The sequence below is a fragment of the Saccopteryx leptura genome, chromosome 8 (assembly GCF_036850995.1).
Source record: "Saccopteryx leptura isolate mSacLep1 chromosome 8, mSacLep1_pri_phased_curated, whole genome shotgun sequence".
Classification (NCBI taxonomy): domain Eukaryota; kingdom Metazoa; phylum Chordata; class Mammalia; order Chiroptera; family Emballonuridae; genus Saccopteryx; species Saccopteryx leptura.
Genome location: NC_089510.1, coordinates 1,628,096 through 1,645,325, shown reverse-complemented (window position 1 = coordinate 1,645,325; position 17,230 = coordinate 1,628,096). Strand labels below are relative to the sequence as shown.

General features: G+C 43.5%; 1 protein-coding gene, 1 long non-coding RNA gene and 1 other non-coding gene across 4 annotated transcripts in view; 2 read left to right on the top strand and 1 right to left on the bottom strand.

The window, feature by feature from the left end:
- LOC136379798 (uncharacterized) overlaps positions 1 to 17,230 on the bottom strand; it is a 555,021-nt gene that overhangs the window by 260,813 nt on the left and 276,978 nt on the right. The gene's annotated exons all lie outside the window — the stretch shown is intronic.
- XRN1 (5'-3' exoribonuclease 1) overlaps positions 1 to 17,230 on the top strand; it is a 108,950-nt gene that overhangs the window by 23,084 nt on the left and 68,636 nt on the right. For both annotated transcript variants that reach the window (XM_066347349.1, XM_066347348.1), the window contains exons 4-13: positions 517 to 626; positions 731 to 841; positions 2,219 to 2,301; positions 6,635 to 6,722; positions 6,804 to 6,972; positions 7,617 to 7,684; positions 8,006 to 8,143; positions 10,588 to 10,651; positions 10,861 to 10,966; positions 13,508 to 13,597. In XM_066347349.1, coding sequence (XP_066203446.1) covers positions 517 to 626; positions 731 to 841; positions 2,219 to 2,301; positions 6,635 to 6,722; positions 6,804 to 6,972; positions 7,617 to 7,684; positions 8,006 to 8,143; positions 10,588 to 10,651; positions 10,861 to 10,966; positions 13,508 to 13,597 — 1,027 coding nt within the window. The remainder of the gene's footprint in view (positions 1 to 516; positions 627 to 730; positions 842 to 2,218; positions 2,302 to 6,634; positions 6,723 to 6,803; positions 6,973 to 7,616; positions 7,685 to 8,005; positions 8,144 to 10,587; positions 10,652 to 10,860; positions 10,967 to 13,507; positions 13,598 to 17,230) is intronic.
- TRNAD-GUC (transfer RNA aspartic acid (anticodon GUC)) lies at positions 10,145 to 10,220 on the top strand. The gene has a single exon. It is a non-coding gene; the product is annotated as a tRNA-Asp (tRNA).

Here is a 17,230-nt window from a genome sequence, read left to right as displayed (position 1 = left end):
TGACTACTGACCATCTCGGCTTTCATAAAACATAGTCATCCAGACAGTTTCCAGATCCATACGGATTTTCCAGGTTAAGAGTAGTAATACTAACCGCAGCCTTTGCTGTGATTAGCAACCTGAATAAAGTTGCATGCCTTGCCAAAAAAAAGAAAAAAAAGAAAAGAAAAAAACAAATCTTCAGACTCCAGCAGAGGAAGTAGAAGATCTAGGATTATTAGGAAATTGAAACTGCCCTTTGAAAATATTTGAGGCGTGGTCCTGAGGCAGCTGTAAGTCACATCCCTTGGCTGTCCCTGTGTGACAGTAGCTTCATTTCAGGATAACCAGTGAAATTAGAAACAGTCGTGGTGCTTGTTGGGGAAAGATGCAACAGGACGTGTTTCTAGAGGAGAAGCTTCTGACCTCCTTGGGAGGTCTCAGACCTCATGAAACGGGACACCGAGATCCCGTTTCATATTGTCACTGGCAACACACTGTTTCTTATCTCTCAAATTAAACCTTTTATATTTATAGGGACCGAATTCATGGCCAGACTCCACGAACATCTGAAGTATTTTGTAAACATGAAAATTTCTACAGACAAGTCGTGGCAAGGAGTTACCATCTATTTCTCAGGTCATGAGGTTGTTACCTTTTTTTATTTTTTATTTTTTTACCTAAAGAGTTTTTTTAATTGAATATTTTAATGCAAATCATATTACCAAACTTTTTAAAACATTATATTTAGACTCCCGGGGAAGGAGAGCATAAAATCATGGAGTTTATCAGATCGGAGAAGGCGAAGCCAGACCACGACCCCAACACCAGACACTGTCTGTACGGCTTAGACGCTGACCTGGTGAGTGAGGCCTGCCGCCCGAGTGCTGGGCCGTGGTGCTCAGCACCTGAGACCACCCGGTCTCTGTGCAGGGGGCTCGCTGGCTGCGGTAGTGACCGCCGCTTCTGCCATGACAAGAGCAGCTGGAGGACCGGCTCTCGTGCCCTGTGTTTTGGTCACCAGGCCTCCCTGTGGTGGGCGTGCTCACCTCACTGACCCTAATGCTGTGAGTGACCTGCTGAGGTCAGGGTGGTGGCCCTGTCACCCTCATGCTTAATACGTGACTTTACCACCTGACTTGACCCCAAGACCCAATCACTTCATTGGATTGTGTGTGTTTGTATGTGCGTGTGTGCATGCATGTGTGTGCATGCATGTGTGCGTGTGCGTGTGTGTACGTGTTTACGTGTGCGTACATGGGTGGGTGCGTGTGTGCATGCACGTGTGCATGCGTGTGCGTTTGTGTACGTGTTTGCGTGTGCGTGCATGGGTGGGTGCGTGTGTATGCATGTGCACGTGTACGTGTGCGTGTGTGCACATGTGTGTGTGCGTGTGTGGAAATTTTCAGATGTAAACAAAAGTGGAGAAGAGCCTGCTCGTGCCCTTTATTTACCTTAGATCGTTTCCAGCTCCCGTCCTTTGCCGACTGTCTCCTTTCTCCTGCTTCTCTGGATTCTGGAAGCAAACCCCAGACCTTGTACCACTGAATCTATAAATATTTCATAATGTTTCTCCAAAGAGGGTTAATTTTTGAAAAAAATAAATAACACAGTGCCATTAGCCCACATAAAACAAAAATTAACAATCGCTGTTGAATATGTAAATAACCACTGAGTATTTTCCTTTCTCCGATGGCCTCATCAGTGTTGCACTTTGTTTTAATCAGTACAGAAAAAAAATAAACACGACATCGCCATTGTTGGTGTAGCTCACCAGACTGCTTACGTACTCTGGGGATTAGAATGCTAAGTGAGGACGCTTGTCTCCCGTTCCTTCTGAGTGTTCTCACTCAGAGGTGTCCCAAGCCAGGAAGAGTTCCCCTTCCTCCTGCTGCACAGCTCTGGCCTTGGGCTCCTTGTCCAAGCCCATGGCCAGTGGGAGGTGTGAAGGCCAAGAGGAGTTTTCACACACATGGGGACGTGTTCTTGTGGGGAGTGTGCAGTGAATGTCTAAGGTAAACACTGTTTCCTTAAGAAAGTACACACACTTTACCCCATTCGTAATCTATCAGGGGATCATATTTTGATGTTTCTGTATTTACTGTGCTAACAAATTGTTTCATTTTCCTTAAAGTAATTATGCTCTTCTCTGTATAGAAATATTTTTTATTTGATTGCTCTTGTGAACCTGATACTATGAAACATGATGGAACAGACATTTCTTAATCCTTGCCCACAGATTATGCTTGGATTGACCAGTCATGAGGCACACTTCTCTCTGCTAAGAGAAGAGGTTCGGTTCGGTGGCAAAAAGACACAGAGGTCAGTCATTCCTTCTGCGCACACTACAGGGAGACCGTGACCCTGTGCAGACACGGTCCGTGAATGGTCGTTCTCGTCTGTGCTTACCTCACAGCACGCGGTCAGCCAACGCACTCGGCTCTTAGCTGTGATGAAGTCCAGTCTGTTTCTTTTGTTTCTTGCACTAATTTAAGTGTAATGTCCACAAAATAAAGCTTTTCCCCATTTTATGCTGAGTTTAATAGCTTTAGGTCTTTGATCCATGTTGAATTAATGTTTTGTAAATGGTGTAAGATAAGGATCCCACTTCATTCCTTTGCATGTAGATATTCAGTTTTCCTCCACCACGTGTTGGCAAGGTCATTCCCTGTTGAATGGTACTGGCCCTGTGGTAGGAAATCACTCGACCACATGTACACGGGTTCATTTCTGGGCTCTGTCGTCTATCCCGTCGGCTGCATGTCTGTCTGTGCCAGTGCCACAGTTTCTGTTTTTGTTGCTTTTGTTTTTGTTTTGAGAAAGAGAGAGGAAGGGGGAGGAGGGGGAGAAGCCTCAACTCAGAGTTGTGTCACTTTAGCTGTCCATTGATTGCTTCTCGTACATGCCTTGACCATGAGGGGCTCAAGCAGAGCCAGTGACCCTTTGCTCAAGCCAGCGACCTTGGGATTATGCTGATAATCCCACACTCAAGCAGGCGACCCTGTGCTCAAGCTGGTGAGCCCACACTCAAGCTGGTGACCTTGGGATTTGAACCTGGGTCCTCAGTGTCCCAGGCTGACGCTCTATCCACTGCACCGCCACCGGTCAGGCTGTATCACAGTATTTTGATCATTATAGCTTTATAATAGTAAGTGTTGAAATCAGGAAGGGTGAGACCTCCAATTTTGTTCTTGTTTTTCAGGATTATTTTGGCTATTTGGGGTCTTCTGAGATATAACAATTTTTAGGATGGAGTTTTTAATTTTTGTAAAAAAAATCCTTGGACTTTTCTTAGGGATGCACTGAATCTGTAGGTCCTTTCGGGAATGTGGCATCTTGATGTTAAGTCTTCTGCTCCATTGAGATGGGCTGGCTTCCTTTATTCCTTCCGGCAGCGTGTGGTAGTTTCACTGCAAGCCTTTTGCCTTCTTTATTTTACTTTTATTAAAAACTAGCTGCACCCGGCCACGCGTTGCTGTGGCTCAGTCTGGATAAATGGAAAAGAAAGAAAAGAGAAAGCGCACATTTCTAATAGGTTTAATTACACAATGCTTGTGGGTATACAATATTTTTTGTTGTTCCATTGTCTGTGCAGATATAAAGATTGTCTGCTTTGCCAACTCTAGAACATGCAACATAATTGTCCATGTGAGAAGCAATCCGTGTCTAGATCTAAACCACATAGTTCTAAAGATTGGCCCTGAGCTTTGTCGATGGTGATTGCAAACACCAATCGAATTGGGAACTGCAATCTCTTAAATTGAAATGGCATATCCGTTGGAATCACGGGAATGCGAGGAATGAGGACATCGTCACCTTTGAAAGGTCCTGTCAAGATGATTGCTTCTACGACGTTGCTCATTAATTTTTTTACTGAAAGCCGCGTGCCATTGCAAAGCTTTGGCTGGTTGATATTTCGCAACATGATAATTGGCATGCCGATTTTCAATTGCAGTACGTGCGGTGGCATCCTTGGCAGATCAAGTGAATTCAAAAATTCTGTTGGATAATTAACCATTTCATCTGCTTCCACAATGTCACATACAAGTGTTGACGGACTTGTGACTGCCTCGCTTTGACTGTTAGACTGAATAATATTGTTAAGTTCGTAGACGTCTTTGTTCTTGGCCACAAGAATAGCTCATTCACTCAGCCAATCGTGATTCTTATAATTGGTTTGAATATTGGGAAATACTTTTTCAACCAATTCTTCTTTTGATGTCACTAAATTGCAGAAGTTACGAGGCAATGAAATTCATCCTGAGGTCAGATCAACCAGCACCTTTCCGTTCCCAATTTCCAGCAATTGATGTGAGAATATCTCAGCTAATCGATCGTTTTGCAGCTGGACACGCATATTTGTAGTTAATTTTAACATCTTTATATGTCGCCACAAAGTAGAGTATTTCAGGCAAGCATTTATTTCATCCGCTGGTGTCGATCGAGGAATTACAAGTAATGTTTGCCTGAAATCTCCTGCAAGCAATATTAATGCGTTCCCAAATGGTCTGATGTTTCCATGCAAATCTTGCAATGATCGATCAAGAGCCTCGAGCGATTTCTTTGTGCCCCATTGTGCATTCATCCCAAACAATAATTTTGCATTTCTGCAATACTTTTCCCATGCCAGATGCTTTGGAAATGTTGCACGTGGGAGTTTCAATGAATTGCATGTTCAATGGCAATTTCAAAGCCAAATGAGCAGTTCTTCCACCTGGTAGCAATGTCGCAGCTATTCCAGACGACGCAAGAGCTAGGGCTATGTCACTTTGGGATCGAATTGCTGCCAGAATAGATCTAATTAGGAATGTTTTACCAGTTCCTCCTGGTGCATCTAGTAATATTTCTCCAACCCCGTTATTGACAGTTCACATTATTTGATCATAAATGCCTTTTTGCTCAAGCGTTAGCTTAGGAATATTTGATTGCACATACGACAAAGATCACCCGTGTTGTAATTTTGTTCACCATGCAATTCTACATCAAACGAAGCAGCAGCAGATTGATTCGGTGATGGCATTCCCAACTGATTGAGAACTTTGTTTGCAATTTCTAAGCACAAATCTTCAATCATTATCAACGCTTTGTTGTAGATTTCTGCTGTGAAATCCATGTTCATATTTGAATTTTCCTTGCGTATTCGATGGAAAATATCTTCAGCCATGTGCAATTTATATTTCTCACATAATGTTGAAATGGAATTGTAAAATATTTAGTATAGCGTGTGTTGCTTTTATGTCCAACAGATGGCGCTGTTTTTCAAAAACATGTTTTTACCTGTCACAGGTGTGGCAACTATATAATAGTAGGTATATAAAAACAAAAACACGCATGTATTCTAATGCAACGTTGTGTCAAAATTTCAAAGCAATTGGTGAAGAACTTTTGGAGATTTAAGATTTTGAACAAACATTTACATTTTTATTTATATAGATAAATGAACAAACAAACAAAAGCTGGCACGCTGTACATTTTATGCCCAGAATCTATGCACCCAGTGACTGGAGCCTGCATCTTCAAAGCACTCACTCATTTTGCACACCCCCCACCCCCGCCCTGGAAGCCTTCGTTCTGTTCTCTGAACTTGGTTTTTGCCTCTGGATTTTTTCTTTTGTGCCCTTGGTCAGGTTTATTACTATGTGTTTTATAACTTTGGATGGCGTTGTAAGTATAATTGTTTCTTTATTTCCTTTTTGGATTGTTTGTTGCTGGTTTGTGAAAACACACTGATTTTTGTGTGTTTATCTGCTGCTCACTAGCAGCTTTCCTGAGGACTCTGGGATTTCATGTGTGTAGAATTATGTCATGTGTAAATAAAGTGTTAGTTCTCCTTTTCCAGTTTGGATGCCTGAGGGCCCTGGGTAGGGCGTCCAGGGTAGTGTTGAGTAGCTGTGTGGAAATGGGCCTCTTTGTCTTCTCTGTGGTCTTAGAGAGCTCTCAGTCGTGGACCACCGAGTGTGATGTAAGCTATGGGTGTTTTATAAATTCCTCTGACTACATGAAGGGAGTTTCCTTCTATTCCTACTATGCTGAGCGTTTTTGTCATGAAGGGTGTTGAGTTTTGACACTTTTTTCTGCTAGGTGATTGTGCGGTGGTGTTTCCTTTGCTTATTGACATGGTGTGCGGCTTCCCTTCTCTCCTGCGTGGAACCGTCTCTGCACTCCTGGGACAAATCCCTCTTGCTGTTGGTGCAGAATGCTTTTCTTCATATGCTCTTGTCAGCTTGAATCTGTAGCTTTGCTCGGAGAATGTGGACCTGTGCACCCAGCCAGGGAGGGGGAGGGAGGTGACAGAGCTTCCCCGTGGTGGCCTCCCACAGCACAACCGTGGACAGGGAAGGACAGGCTGCTTGTCTGCACACTGGCGCTGGGCACAGCCTTACACGCCGGTCCCGTGGTTTCTCAGAACATGGATTAGGCTTTCTTAATTCGGAGAGTGCTTCCATAGAAAGCATGATGTGAACCAAGTATTGTGAGCTTTGTGCTACGTGTGTTATCATTGTAATCGTATTTTTAGCTTTGCGTTGTCCTGCAGCTTTCGTACATATTACATCCCTTACAAGAATTGATTATCTTCTAATGATAAGTTTTAAGTCTTGCTCCATTTTTAAACTTGGACATTAATTAACTGTGTTGATCATCTGACTGAATCCAGGGTCTGCGCCCCGGAGGAAACCACGTTCCACCTGCTGCACCTGTCCCTCATGAGAGAGTACATCGACTACGAGTTCTCGGTGTTAAAGGTAAGGAGCCCGGCAGCCTGGCGCAGACAGGGGCGCGCGCAAGTGTCTGCAGGAATCGACTCCTTCTCCGTGTCCCTGCAGGACAAGATCACGTTTCCATACGACATAGAGAGGATCATAGACGACTGGATCCTGATGGGCTTTCTGGTCGGCAACGACTTCATCCCTCACCTACCTCATCTGCACATCAACCACGACGCCCTGCCTCTGCTCTACGGGACCTACGTCGCCATCCTGCCCGAGCTCGGGGGTGAGCACTCGTGCCTGCACACCTGCAGGGGGGGCCACGGGGGCTCCTCTGAGTGAAGGGGCAAGCTCTGCAGTTACCAACGTCAGCAGTTCATAAGCAAAGAGAATGACCAGACTTCCGGAGCCTCAGTGATTGATAGATACCTCACTGACCTGTGCCCTTAAGTGTTTAGAAACTCAGTCGAGATCGGTGGTTTCTCTTCTGTCATAATTAAGCATAGAAATCCAGTTTTTCTGGATGGGTGGCATCAGGGCCTAGTCCGAGGGAGGAGGGAGTCAAGTTGCAGGGAAGTAAAGCGGCAGAGTGGCAGGTGCTGGTCCCCCTCCTCTCTCGGTGACCCCGGGGAACGCTGTGCACAGACTCCAGACCCCGTTCAGCGTCCTTCACTGTCGGCAGGTGGTGCAAGTGTGCGGGGATCACGATTACGTGAACCTGGAATTTTCCATGTTTTGCTTCGGTTCTTTCTTACTGTGTCTGCCAGTCCCAGCAGGTCCAGAGAGACTAGAGCCGTGTGGGGTCGAACCCTGCGTTTCCCTTGTTTAATGATTTGTAGAATGTCAACATTCAACACGTTGCAGAACTTTGTAGAATTGTTTTTTAAAAATGTCATCTTTTACTGCATATTTAGATTTTGTTCCCTTTAGGTTATATTAATGAAAGTGGCCATCTCAGCTTACCTCGGTTTGAGAAGTACCTTGTGAAGTTATCAGATGTAAGTAGCAACAAGTTTTTGTTTTCCTGACACAGGGTAGCTGTAGATGGTCAGTATGATTGCATGATACCAAAAGGAAAAAGAAAAAATTGTTTTGTAACTTTAACCCAGTTGGCTGGTCATCCTGTGTACATAATTTTACCTAAATTATTTTTATTTTCTCTCCACTTCTCAGAGTCGTAGTTGAGGTCCCCATGTGCATGAAAAAATAACATCCTCGGATTCCCTTTGCCCCAGAAATAGTCCGTGTTAAAAACTTGTCTTGTATTCTTCCAGACACACTTAAACGACTTTTAAGTGAATTTGCGTATTTCTGTGTAGTTTGACAGGGAGCATTTCAGTGAAGTGTTTGTGGACCTCAAGTGGTTTGAGAGCAAAGTGGGTAACAAGTACCTCAACGAAGCAGCCGGCTTTGCGGCAGAAGAAGCCAGGAGCCACAAGGAAAAGAAAAAGTCAAAGGTGTCCATTCTTTTAAGTGTCCTTCCATTTTTTTAGCTGTAAAGATAAGGCTTATATTTCTTGTTTCTCATTTTTTTGCTTATGATTTTGGGTTCCTTTATTTCATTTTTGTTTCTTCTATGGGTGTATTAAAAACTATTTTTGATTTTTCTTTCTCTACTAGAGCCTATCATTTAAATCTGATCACTGAAAAGCAGTTTCTTATTTTTACCCTTGAAGAACATTATTTCCTTTGCTCTTCTATTTGAAGTGTAGAAAATATTCCTAAATATCATAGCCCAGAAAATTAGTTATCTTTTTAAAACATGGATATGTATAGCATTTAATGTTATGAGACATGAATGAGATCAGTGATCTTTCTGGAGAAATAATTTGTATATAAAATCCTGTACGTAACACAGCAATAGGCCAGGTCAAGAGTGATGAATAGCACAATATCCCAGAAATGTTAAGTGCTCATTAAATGAATAATAGAATTAGTTAGAATATGCTAGTGCCTTGTAAGACATCTCTGATAAGGCATCAAGGATACCGTGTATGTTTTAGCTGGGAAAAGAAGCCTCAGCTTATCTGTAATTACTGGATTCTCTGGACATTGATTTCCTGTATCCTCCTTGCTCTGCTGGTGCCAGTCGGGGCTCTTGCTCCAGGAAAGGCACTGTCTTTGACTTGCCTCTCAAGTCCTCCTAATTGTGTGAGTTTTTCTTGGTGGAGCTTAAGCACCAGCCACTTAGCATTCTGGTTTGTGTTTTCTTCCCTAAGAAAACAGCCTCTGTGACTTTTTGGGAACCTGGACTCACACATCTTACATTTCAGCCAATAATCCCTGGCCCCGCCCACCTCAGCTCTGTCCTTAAACTTCCCAAGTCCCTCAGGCATCTGTGGTTGACAGAGACACCTCCGTAACACGAGAGGAGCTGGGGAGCTGCCCCCCCACCCCCCGTGTGCCTGAGGAGCAGGACGGGATGGGGGTCGGGTGGGACCACCTGGTGAGAGTCCCTGGCAGGAGCGAGGGAGTCAGAATAGGAGAGGGGAGAAAGGTGACAGCACGAGAGAGGACGAGGACAGGAAGGACCTGACGAGATGGAGGAACTACAAGGAACAGGTGGCTGCACACGAGAAAACAGACGTGAAGGGTGGGGGCGGAGTCAGGGCGGGGGTGGAGTCAGGGCGGGGGCGGAGTCGTCAGAGTGACGGGCCCTAAAGGTGCAGGGAGGAGGTGCTGTTTCTAATCCCTGGGCTCCAGCCTCGTCAGTGACACTGTGTTCACAGTGGCCCTGAATTCGACACATAAAAATGTTAAAATTGATCAGTTATAAAAGGATTTGGTATTGATTATATCATTTTCTCTAAGTAAATGAAATATTTTTGAAGTGTTTTTTTCTTAAAGCACTTATAAAATTAAATATATTTTTCAAAAAAATTATGTACATTTCTTTTTTATATTTAAGACAATTACTTATTATATATTTTTTGCGAGGCCTGCATGTTAAGTTCTACAATTAAAGATTTGTCACTTTATGTCTGACCAGGCGATGGCACAGTGGATAGAGTGTTGGACTGGGACTGGAAGACCCAGGTTCGAAACCCTGAGGTCACTGGCTTGAGCATGGGTTCATCTGGTTTGAGCAAGGCTCACCAGCTTGAAGCCCAAGGTCACTGGCTTGAGCAAAGGGTCACTCACTCTGCTGTAGCCCCCCCCCTCGTCAAGGCACATATGGGAAAGCAGTCAGTGAACAACTAAGGTGCTACAACAAAGAATTCATGCTTCTTATCTTTCTCTGTTTCTGTCTGTCTGTCCCTATCTGTCCCTCTCTCTGACTCTCTCTCTGTCTCTGTCAAAAAAAAAAAAAGATCACTTTAGAAAACCAAAAACATTTAGACAGTATTTGAGAATTATTTTTAAAATAAACTTTTATAGTGTGTCACTTAAGTGTCATTCTGTTCAGTATCTTTTTTGAAATCTCCCTGTGAAACATCTCACTTTAAAATACATCTTGCGCCCTGGCCGGTTGGCTCAGTGGTAGAGCATCGGCCTGTCGTGCGGAAGTCCCGGGTTCGATTCCCGGCCAGGGCACAGAGGAGAAGCGCCCATCTGCTTCTCCACCCCTCCCCCTCTCCTTCCTCTCTGTCTCTCTCTTCCCCTCCCGCAGCCAAGGCTCCATTGGAGCAAAGTTGGCCCGGGCGCTGAGGACAGCTCCATGGCCTCTGCCTCAGGTGCTAGAATGGCTCTGATTGCAACAGAGCAACGCCCCAGATGGGCAGAGCATCGCCCCCTGGTGAGCATGCTGGGTGGATCTCGGTCGGGCGCATGCGGGAGTCTGTCTGACTGCCTCCCCGTTTCCAACTTCAGAAAAATACCAAAAAAAATAAATAAATATAAATAAATAAATAAAATACATCTTGCCATTAAGTTTATATTGATTTATAATCTATTTTTATAGGGCCAGGAAAATGCCGTGTGTTGGGCCGCTCTAGATAAAAATAGAGAAGTGGTGGCTTTGAAGGGTGAGTACACACTATGTGTTTTAATGTTACCTTCTGTACAGAAGGCTGTTACAGATTTCTTTTATTAGTGCTCAGTGAGTCATGTGTGGCACAGATTTCTGCGATAGCTTGTGAGCATCTACTTGGATGTGTATCTCTCAGAGCGTAGCCGTAGGTGAAGAAACAACGTCCGTCATTGTCAGCCACGCTGTCTCTGGCGTTTCTTGCAGACCACCCGGAGGAGGAGACGGAGGAGGACGACCTGTTTGAGACCGAGTTCAGACAGTACAAAAGGACGTACTACATGACAAAGATGGGGGTCGACGTGGTGTCCGAGTGCGTGTCCGCCACCGCTCACGGGTGCTTCAGAGCCGGGGCAGTCGGCCGGCGGTTCTGCGTGAAACAGCCTGTTTTTGATACTTACGGGAGTGGGAAAGAGGGCTTTTTGGTTTCATGACTCAGTCTCGATGAGAAGGTGATATTAACTGACTTGTGTGGGATTCCTATGATAAAAAGGGCCAGATAGAAGTGGTTAGTTTTTGCTTCTCTCTCCTAACAGTGACATCACACTTACCCCAGAGGCCACCGGGCTCAGCCCCAGGTGACAGGTACTCCAGAAGATTCTTCAGAACCGGGTCTCTAGAGCTCTGGCTTTCCTGCTTTTAACTGCAGCCCACGATACGAATTAGCGTGCTCATGCTTCATTTACATACTTGAACTCGCAAACACGTGCCAGGTGCCTGCCAGGTGCCAAGCCGTATTTTAAGCATTTAAAACTATTCACTCATTTAATCCTCACAGCCATTCTGTAAGACAAGTAGAGTTACTGTTGATCAGTGGAGGAGGCTGAGGAACGAGAGGTGTGAGCGGTCTGCTCACGGTGACCGAGCAGCAGGGAGAGCCCGGCTTTCTGCTTCAGAACGTAGAGTTACTGTTTATCAGTGGAGGAGGCTGAGGAACGAGAGGTGTGAGCGGTCTGCTCACGGTGACCGAGCAGCAGGGAGAGCCCGGCTTTCTGCTTCAGATCGTAAGCCCCCCGACGGGGTGAGGCTGCTTCTCCGAGTGAAGCTTTCAGGAAATGCTGTGTACCCCTATTAGGGCAGTATGCATAGGTATTTTCTATACTATTATTTTTACTTTTTAAAAGTGAGTATGATAAAGCCCCAAATGTTAGATCTTTTCTGGAGCCGGCCCAGGGGTGGACGGAAGCTCTCAGACTCTGCTCTACGCCCTCTCAGACTGTCTCCTAGTCCGGACAGTCCTTCTGAAGGATCTCATCCCTCCTGACCCCCGGGACCCACGGACACAGGGATTCCGGCCCAGCCCACCAGCTCATCGGAAGCTGTGTCAGGTGGCGTCAGCAGGGAGGAATTTTGAGACTTGAGAAATAAAATGTCTACGATACTTATACCTTGACCCCTTTATTCTGTCGTTCTCATTTCCTGGGCTCCAGGGGTGGAGAACCGTAGTGCCTGCAGCTGGCACTCAGTCGGCTAGGCAGCCAGTCTTTGGTTTGATTTCCCTTCCTTTAATATATTAAAACACAGACTTATGAAATGAGATACCAGTTGTTTGCACAGAAAATAAATCTTTCTAAATTGTTTTATTCATCACTGGTCCAGAGTAGTGGTAGACTTCTTCCCTTAATTACTGGTCAGGACAGAAATTGGTGAAACTATTTTGGAAAGCATATATGCACATATATCCAGAAGCCTTGAAATATTTATTCCTCTGACCCCAAAATTCTAATTGTTAATCTATCTTAAAAATACAAGCTCAAACACAGAACATTTTTGTACACACAGATATTCACTATAAAGTCTTTTATAGTAGTGAAAAATTATTACACTATATTTCCAATAAGAAGGTTCGTTGTAATCATCTTCACCTCCTCATTATAGCCACCATCTACACCAGAATCTGCAGGTCTGCTCAACTTGAACTTACAAAAAGCCCATAATAATTTAGAAAGATGCTTTACATTGTTAATAAGTACAAGTTTTAAAAGCAGGACACAAAAAGTGTGTGTGTGTGTGTGTGTGTGTATGTGTGTGTGTGTGTGTATACTTCCATTAAAAATAAACAAAAACACTGGAGACATACCGAAGTATAAACAGTGATTGCTGTAAGGTGATAAAACATGCTTTTCTTCATTATCTAGATTTTCAGTAATGAGGAAATGTTTCTTCTATAATGAGAAAGTAATACGTTTCATTTTTAAGAGTGTAGCCTCATGAAAAGCGGAGATCTGGAGCGTTTGAGTGCATCTCTGCTTGAGGTTTGGTAACAGGCACCAACAAGTTTATAGCCCTTTTGGATTTAGCCTAGAGCTCTTTTTTTTTACCCCCTGATGAAGATTTACTTTATCCTAAATGACAGTTTTTGAGAAAGAAGAAGGAATTAAGAGGGTAGATGGTCTGTGGATATAGCATGTCTCACAGTTTGTCCTAACTGCTGTAACGAGGTTTGAACTCTTTCTGATTCCCTCCCGGAAGAAAACCCCCACCCCTGTCTCTCAGAGTGCCCGCCGTCTCATGGTCTGGCGGTGCCCCCCGTGTAGAGAGCTGCACGGGCTGAGTCCTCAGCCTCCACCCCAGAGCACTGCACATTGACGGAACAAACAAACTGCTCAGCGGGTTTACACGCCCTGGTGGCCGCTTTAGGAAAAATAGAAGGCAAACCTTGACTCTGACAGGATGGACGTTTTTTTTAAAATAATGTTTTGGAGTTTTCCTAATTATAATAATTATCGAACTTGCTCATTAATTAAGTGAAACATTGAGGCAGAGCGTGGTTTCAGCAGATAGGACGCTCTAAAGACAATGGCCTCTCTTTAACAAGCGACTTGATAATGAAAACCCTCTGTTCTGTTTTCAGTGACTTCCTGGCCGCCCAGGCTGCGTGCTACGTTCAGGCCATCCAGTGGATTCTGCACTATTACTACCATGGAGTGCAGTCCTGGAGCTGGTGAGGGCAGTCTGCTGTCGTCTCGTTTAGGGAGTTCTTTTCCTTTTGTTTATATTTTTTGGTGGCATTTTTTAAAGTTAGTTTGAGAGAGAGAGGAAGCGGGGGGAGAGAAAAAGGAAAACATCAATTGGTTGTTCTGTTTATTCATACGTTCGCTGGTCAATTCTTGTCTGTGCCCTGACTGGGGATCGAACCTGCAACCTTGATATTGACACAAGCTCGAACCAACTGAGCCACCCGACCAGGGTCTTCAGTTTCTTTTTGTTGTTGTTCTAGTTTTTTTTAGTAATTAAATTTAATGGGGTGACATCGATCAATAAGAGCACATAGGTCTCAGGTGAACGTCTCTATAGCATTTGATCTGTTGATTGTGTTGTGTGCCCGTCACCCAAAGTTAGACCATTTTCTGTCCTGTGTTTGTCCCTCTTTACTCCCCTTGCCTGGCATTGGTTTCAGCAGATACCACTTTTATCTGTGTCCATGAGTCTCAGTTTCATATCCCACCTGTGTGTGAAATTATACAGTTCTTAGCTTCTTCTGATTTACTTATTTCACTTAGTTCTCAAGGTCCATCCATGTTGTTGTAAGTGGCAATGTGTCATCATTTCTTATGGCTGAGTAGTATTCCATTGTGTATATGAACCACATCTTCTTTATCCAGTCCTCTAACAAGGGACACTTTGGTTGTTTCTATGTCTTGACCACTGTGAATAATGCTGCAATGCACATGGGGCTGCATGTGTCTTTGCATACCAATGTTTTTGAGCCTTTTGAGTAGATCCCCAGTAGAAGGATTGTTGGGTCATATAGTAATTCAATCTCAATTTTTTGAGAAATCATCATACTTTCTTCCATACATTCCCACCAGCAATAAATGAGGGTTTCTTTGTCTCCACAGCCTCTCCAGCACCTGTTATTATCTGTCTTGTTGGTAATAGCCAATCTGACTGATGTGAGGTGGTATCTCATTGTAGTTTTGATTTGCATTTCTCCAATAGCTAGTGAAGATCAGCATCTTTTTATATATCTGTTGGTCATTTGTATGTTCTCTTGGGAGAAGGGTCTGTTCAGGTGCTCTCTTCATTTTTTTATTGGATTGTTTGTTGTTGAGTTTTGTGAATTCTTTATATATTTTGGATATTAACCCCTTATCTGAGCTATTGTTTTTAAATATCATTCATCTCTCATTTGGTTGGCTGCCTTTTTGTTTTATTGTCGGTTTCTTTTGCTGTGCAGAAGCTTTTTAGTTTGATATAGTCCCGTTCATTTATTTTTGCCTTTATTTCCCTTGCCTTTGGGGTCAAATTCATGAAATGTTCTCTATAGCTGCAGTATATAAATTTAGTAATTATGTTTTCTTCTCTGTAATTTTTGTTTCAGATCTTATATTTAGGTCTTTGATCCATTTTGAATTAATTTTGTTTGTTTGTTTGTTTTTGTATTTTTCCAAAGCTGGAAACGGGGAGGCAGTCAGACAGACTCCCGCATGCGCCCGGCCGGGATCCACCCGGCATGCCCACCAGGGGGCGATGCTCTGCCCATCTTGGGGCGCCACTTTGTTGTGACCAGAGCCATTCTAGCACCTGAGGCAGAGGCCATGGAGCCATCCTCAGTGCCCGGGCAAACTTTGCTCCAATGGAGCCTTGGCTGCGGGAGGGGAAGAGAGAGACAGAGAGGAAGGAGAGGGGGAGGGGAGGAGAAGCAGATGGACGCTTCTCCTGTGTGCCCTGGCCGGGAATCGAACCCGGGACTCCTGCACGCCAGGCCGACGCTCTACCACTGAGCCAACCGGCCAGGGCCTGAATTAATTTTTTTGCATGGGGATAAGGTGTAGTTAAGTTTTATTCTTTGGCATGTGGCTTTCTGATTTTTGCAGCACTATTTATTGAGGAGGCTTTCTTTTCTCCATTGTGTGTTTTTGGCTACTTTGTCAAAGATAATTTATCCATAGATATGTGGTTTTATTTCTGAGCTCTCAATTCCTTTCCATTGGTCTTTATGTCTGTTTTTTGTGGCCCACCATATTGTCTATCCTTGAGAATGTACCATGCACATTGGAAAAGTATGTATAATCTGATGTCTGGGATGACATGTTCTGTAAATGTCTATTATGTCCATTTGGTCTAGTGTGTCATTTAAGGTCAATATATATAAGACACCAAAATATATAAGACATCTTTTTTCTTTTTTTTTTAAAGAGAGAGAAAGAGAGACAGGAAGGGAGAAAGATGAGAAGCATCAACTCATAGTTGTGGCACTCTAGTTGTTCATTGATTGCTTTCTCATATGTGCCTTGACCAGGGGTCTACAGCTGAGCCAGTGACCCCTTGTTCAAGCCAGAGACCTTTGTGCTCAAGCCAGCCACCTTTGGGCTCAAGCCAGCGACCCTGCACTCAAACTGGTGAGCTTGTGTACATGCTGGCGACCTTGGGGTTTCGAACCTGGGTCCTCAGCATCCCAGGTTGACGCTCTATCCACTGCGCCACTGGCTAGTCAGGCAAGACATCTTCTAATGGAACAGAAAAAATAAACAGACAAAAAGACAATCATAGTTGGAAATCTCAAAACATCATTGACAGTTTTAGATAGATCATCTACAGAAAATCAATAAAGAAATACGTGCCTTAAACAACACATTAGACCAAATGGTGCTATTTTTTAGAAAGGTAAATACAGCTACGTTTAAATGAAATAAAAATAATCTTTTCGTAAAGATAAACCTTTGTATGACAGAGATACTTTCAGCCCTGGCAGACGGACCATAATAAAAGCCCTTTATTAATCTGAAGATTTTAAAATCCTCTGTCATGATGAGCCAAGACTGACAAAGCCTTTATAATTATTGGGTCTGAGTGATTGTTAGGTGGGGTTGTTTACTATATTATTTTCTACATTTTCTGTGTTTGAGGAAATTTTTTTAGCAGGAGTCATTATTGAGGAATGGGTTATTTGAATGTTAGACTGTGATGGGGCTAAAGGAAAGGAGAAAAGAATTATTTGCTTTTTTTAGAAATAGTAGTAATTTTCCATCTCTCTCTGCTTCCTATTCCAACAAGTTTTATCTACACTTCCTAACTATCCACCCAAACAGAAAAATAACAAACCAAACTCTGGTGCAGGGAAAAGTAGTGAGCTTACCAAGAGCCTCCTGACTACCTCATTACTTCCCTCTAAGAATGTGTTCTTTGGAAGAGTCACACTCAGCATTTTTGGAACTAAGCCATTATGTTGCATACGTCCTCCAATTCCACTGTACATCCCAATATTGGGAATGTGAAGCTGTACTTCAAAAATTAAGTGGAGGAGGATGATTTGACTTTGAGTGAGGGGTATGCAGCATAATCAAAGGTCAAAATAATCTGGAGATGTTTTCTCGGAACATATGTACCCTGGTTTATCAATGTCACTGCATTAAAATTGATAAAAATAAGATTAAAAAAATTAAGTGGATATAACATTTGTCGCCATCATATGACCTAAATTTTCTGAGAGTACTGATTTCTTGTATTCAAGGGGTAGAAGTATTGGGTGATCATTTTTTCCTTTAGGATTATTGGTATGTGCTATGAAAATAAAACGTGGAAACATGTATACTTACAATTGACCTGCTTCATAGCGTCACCCGTTGTCTGA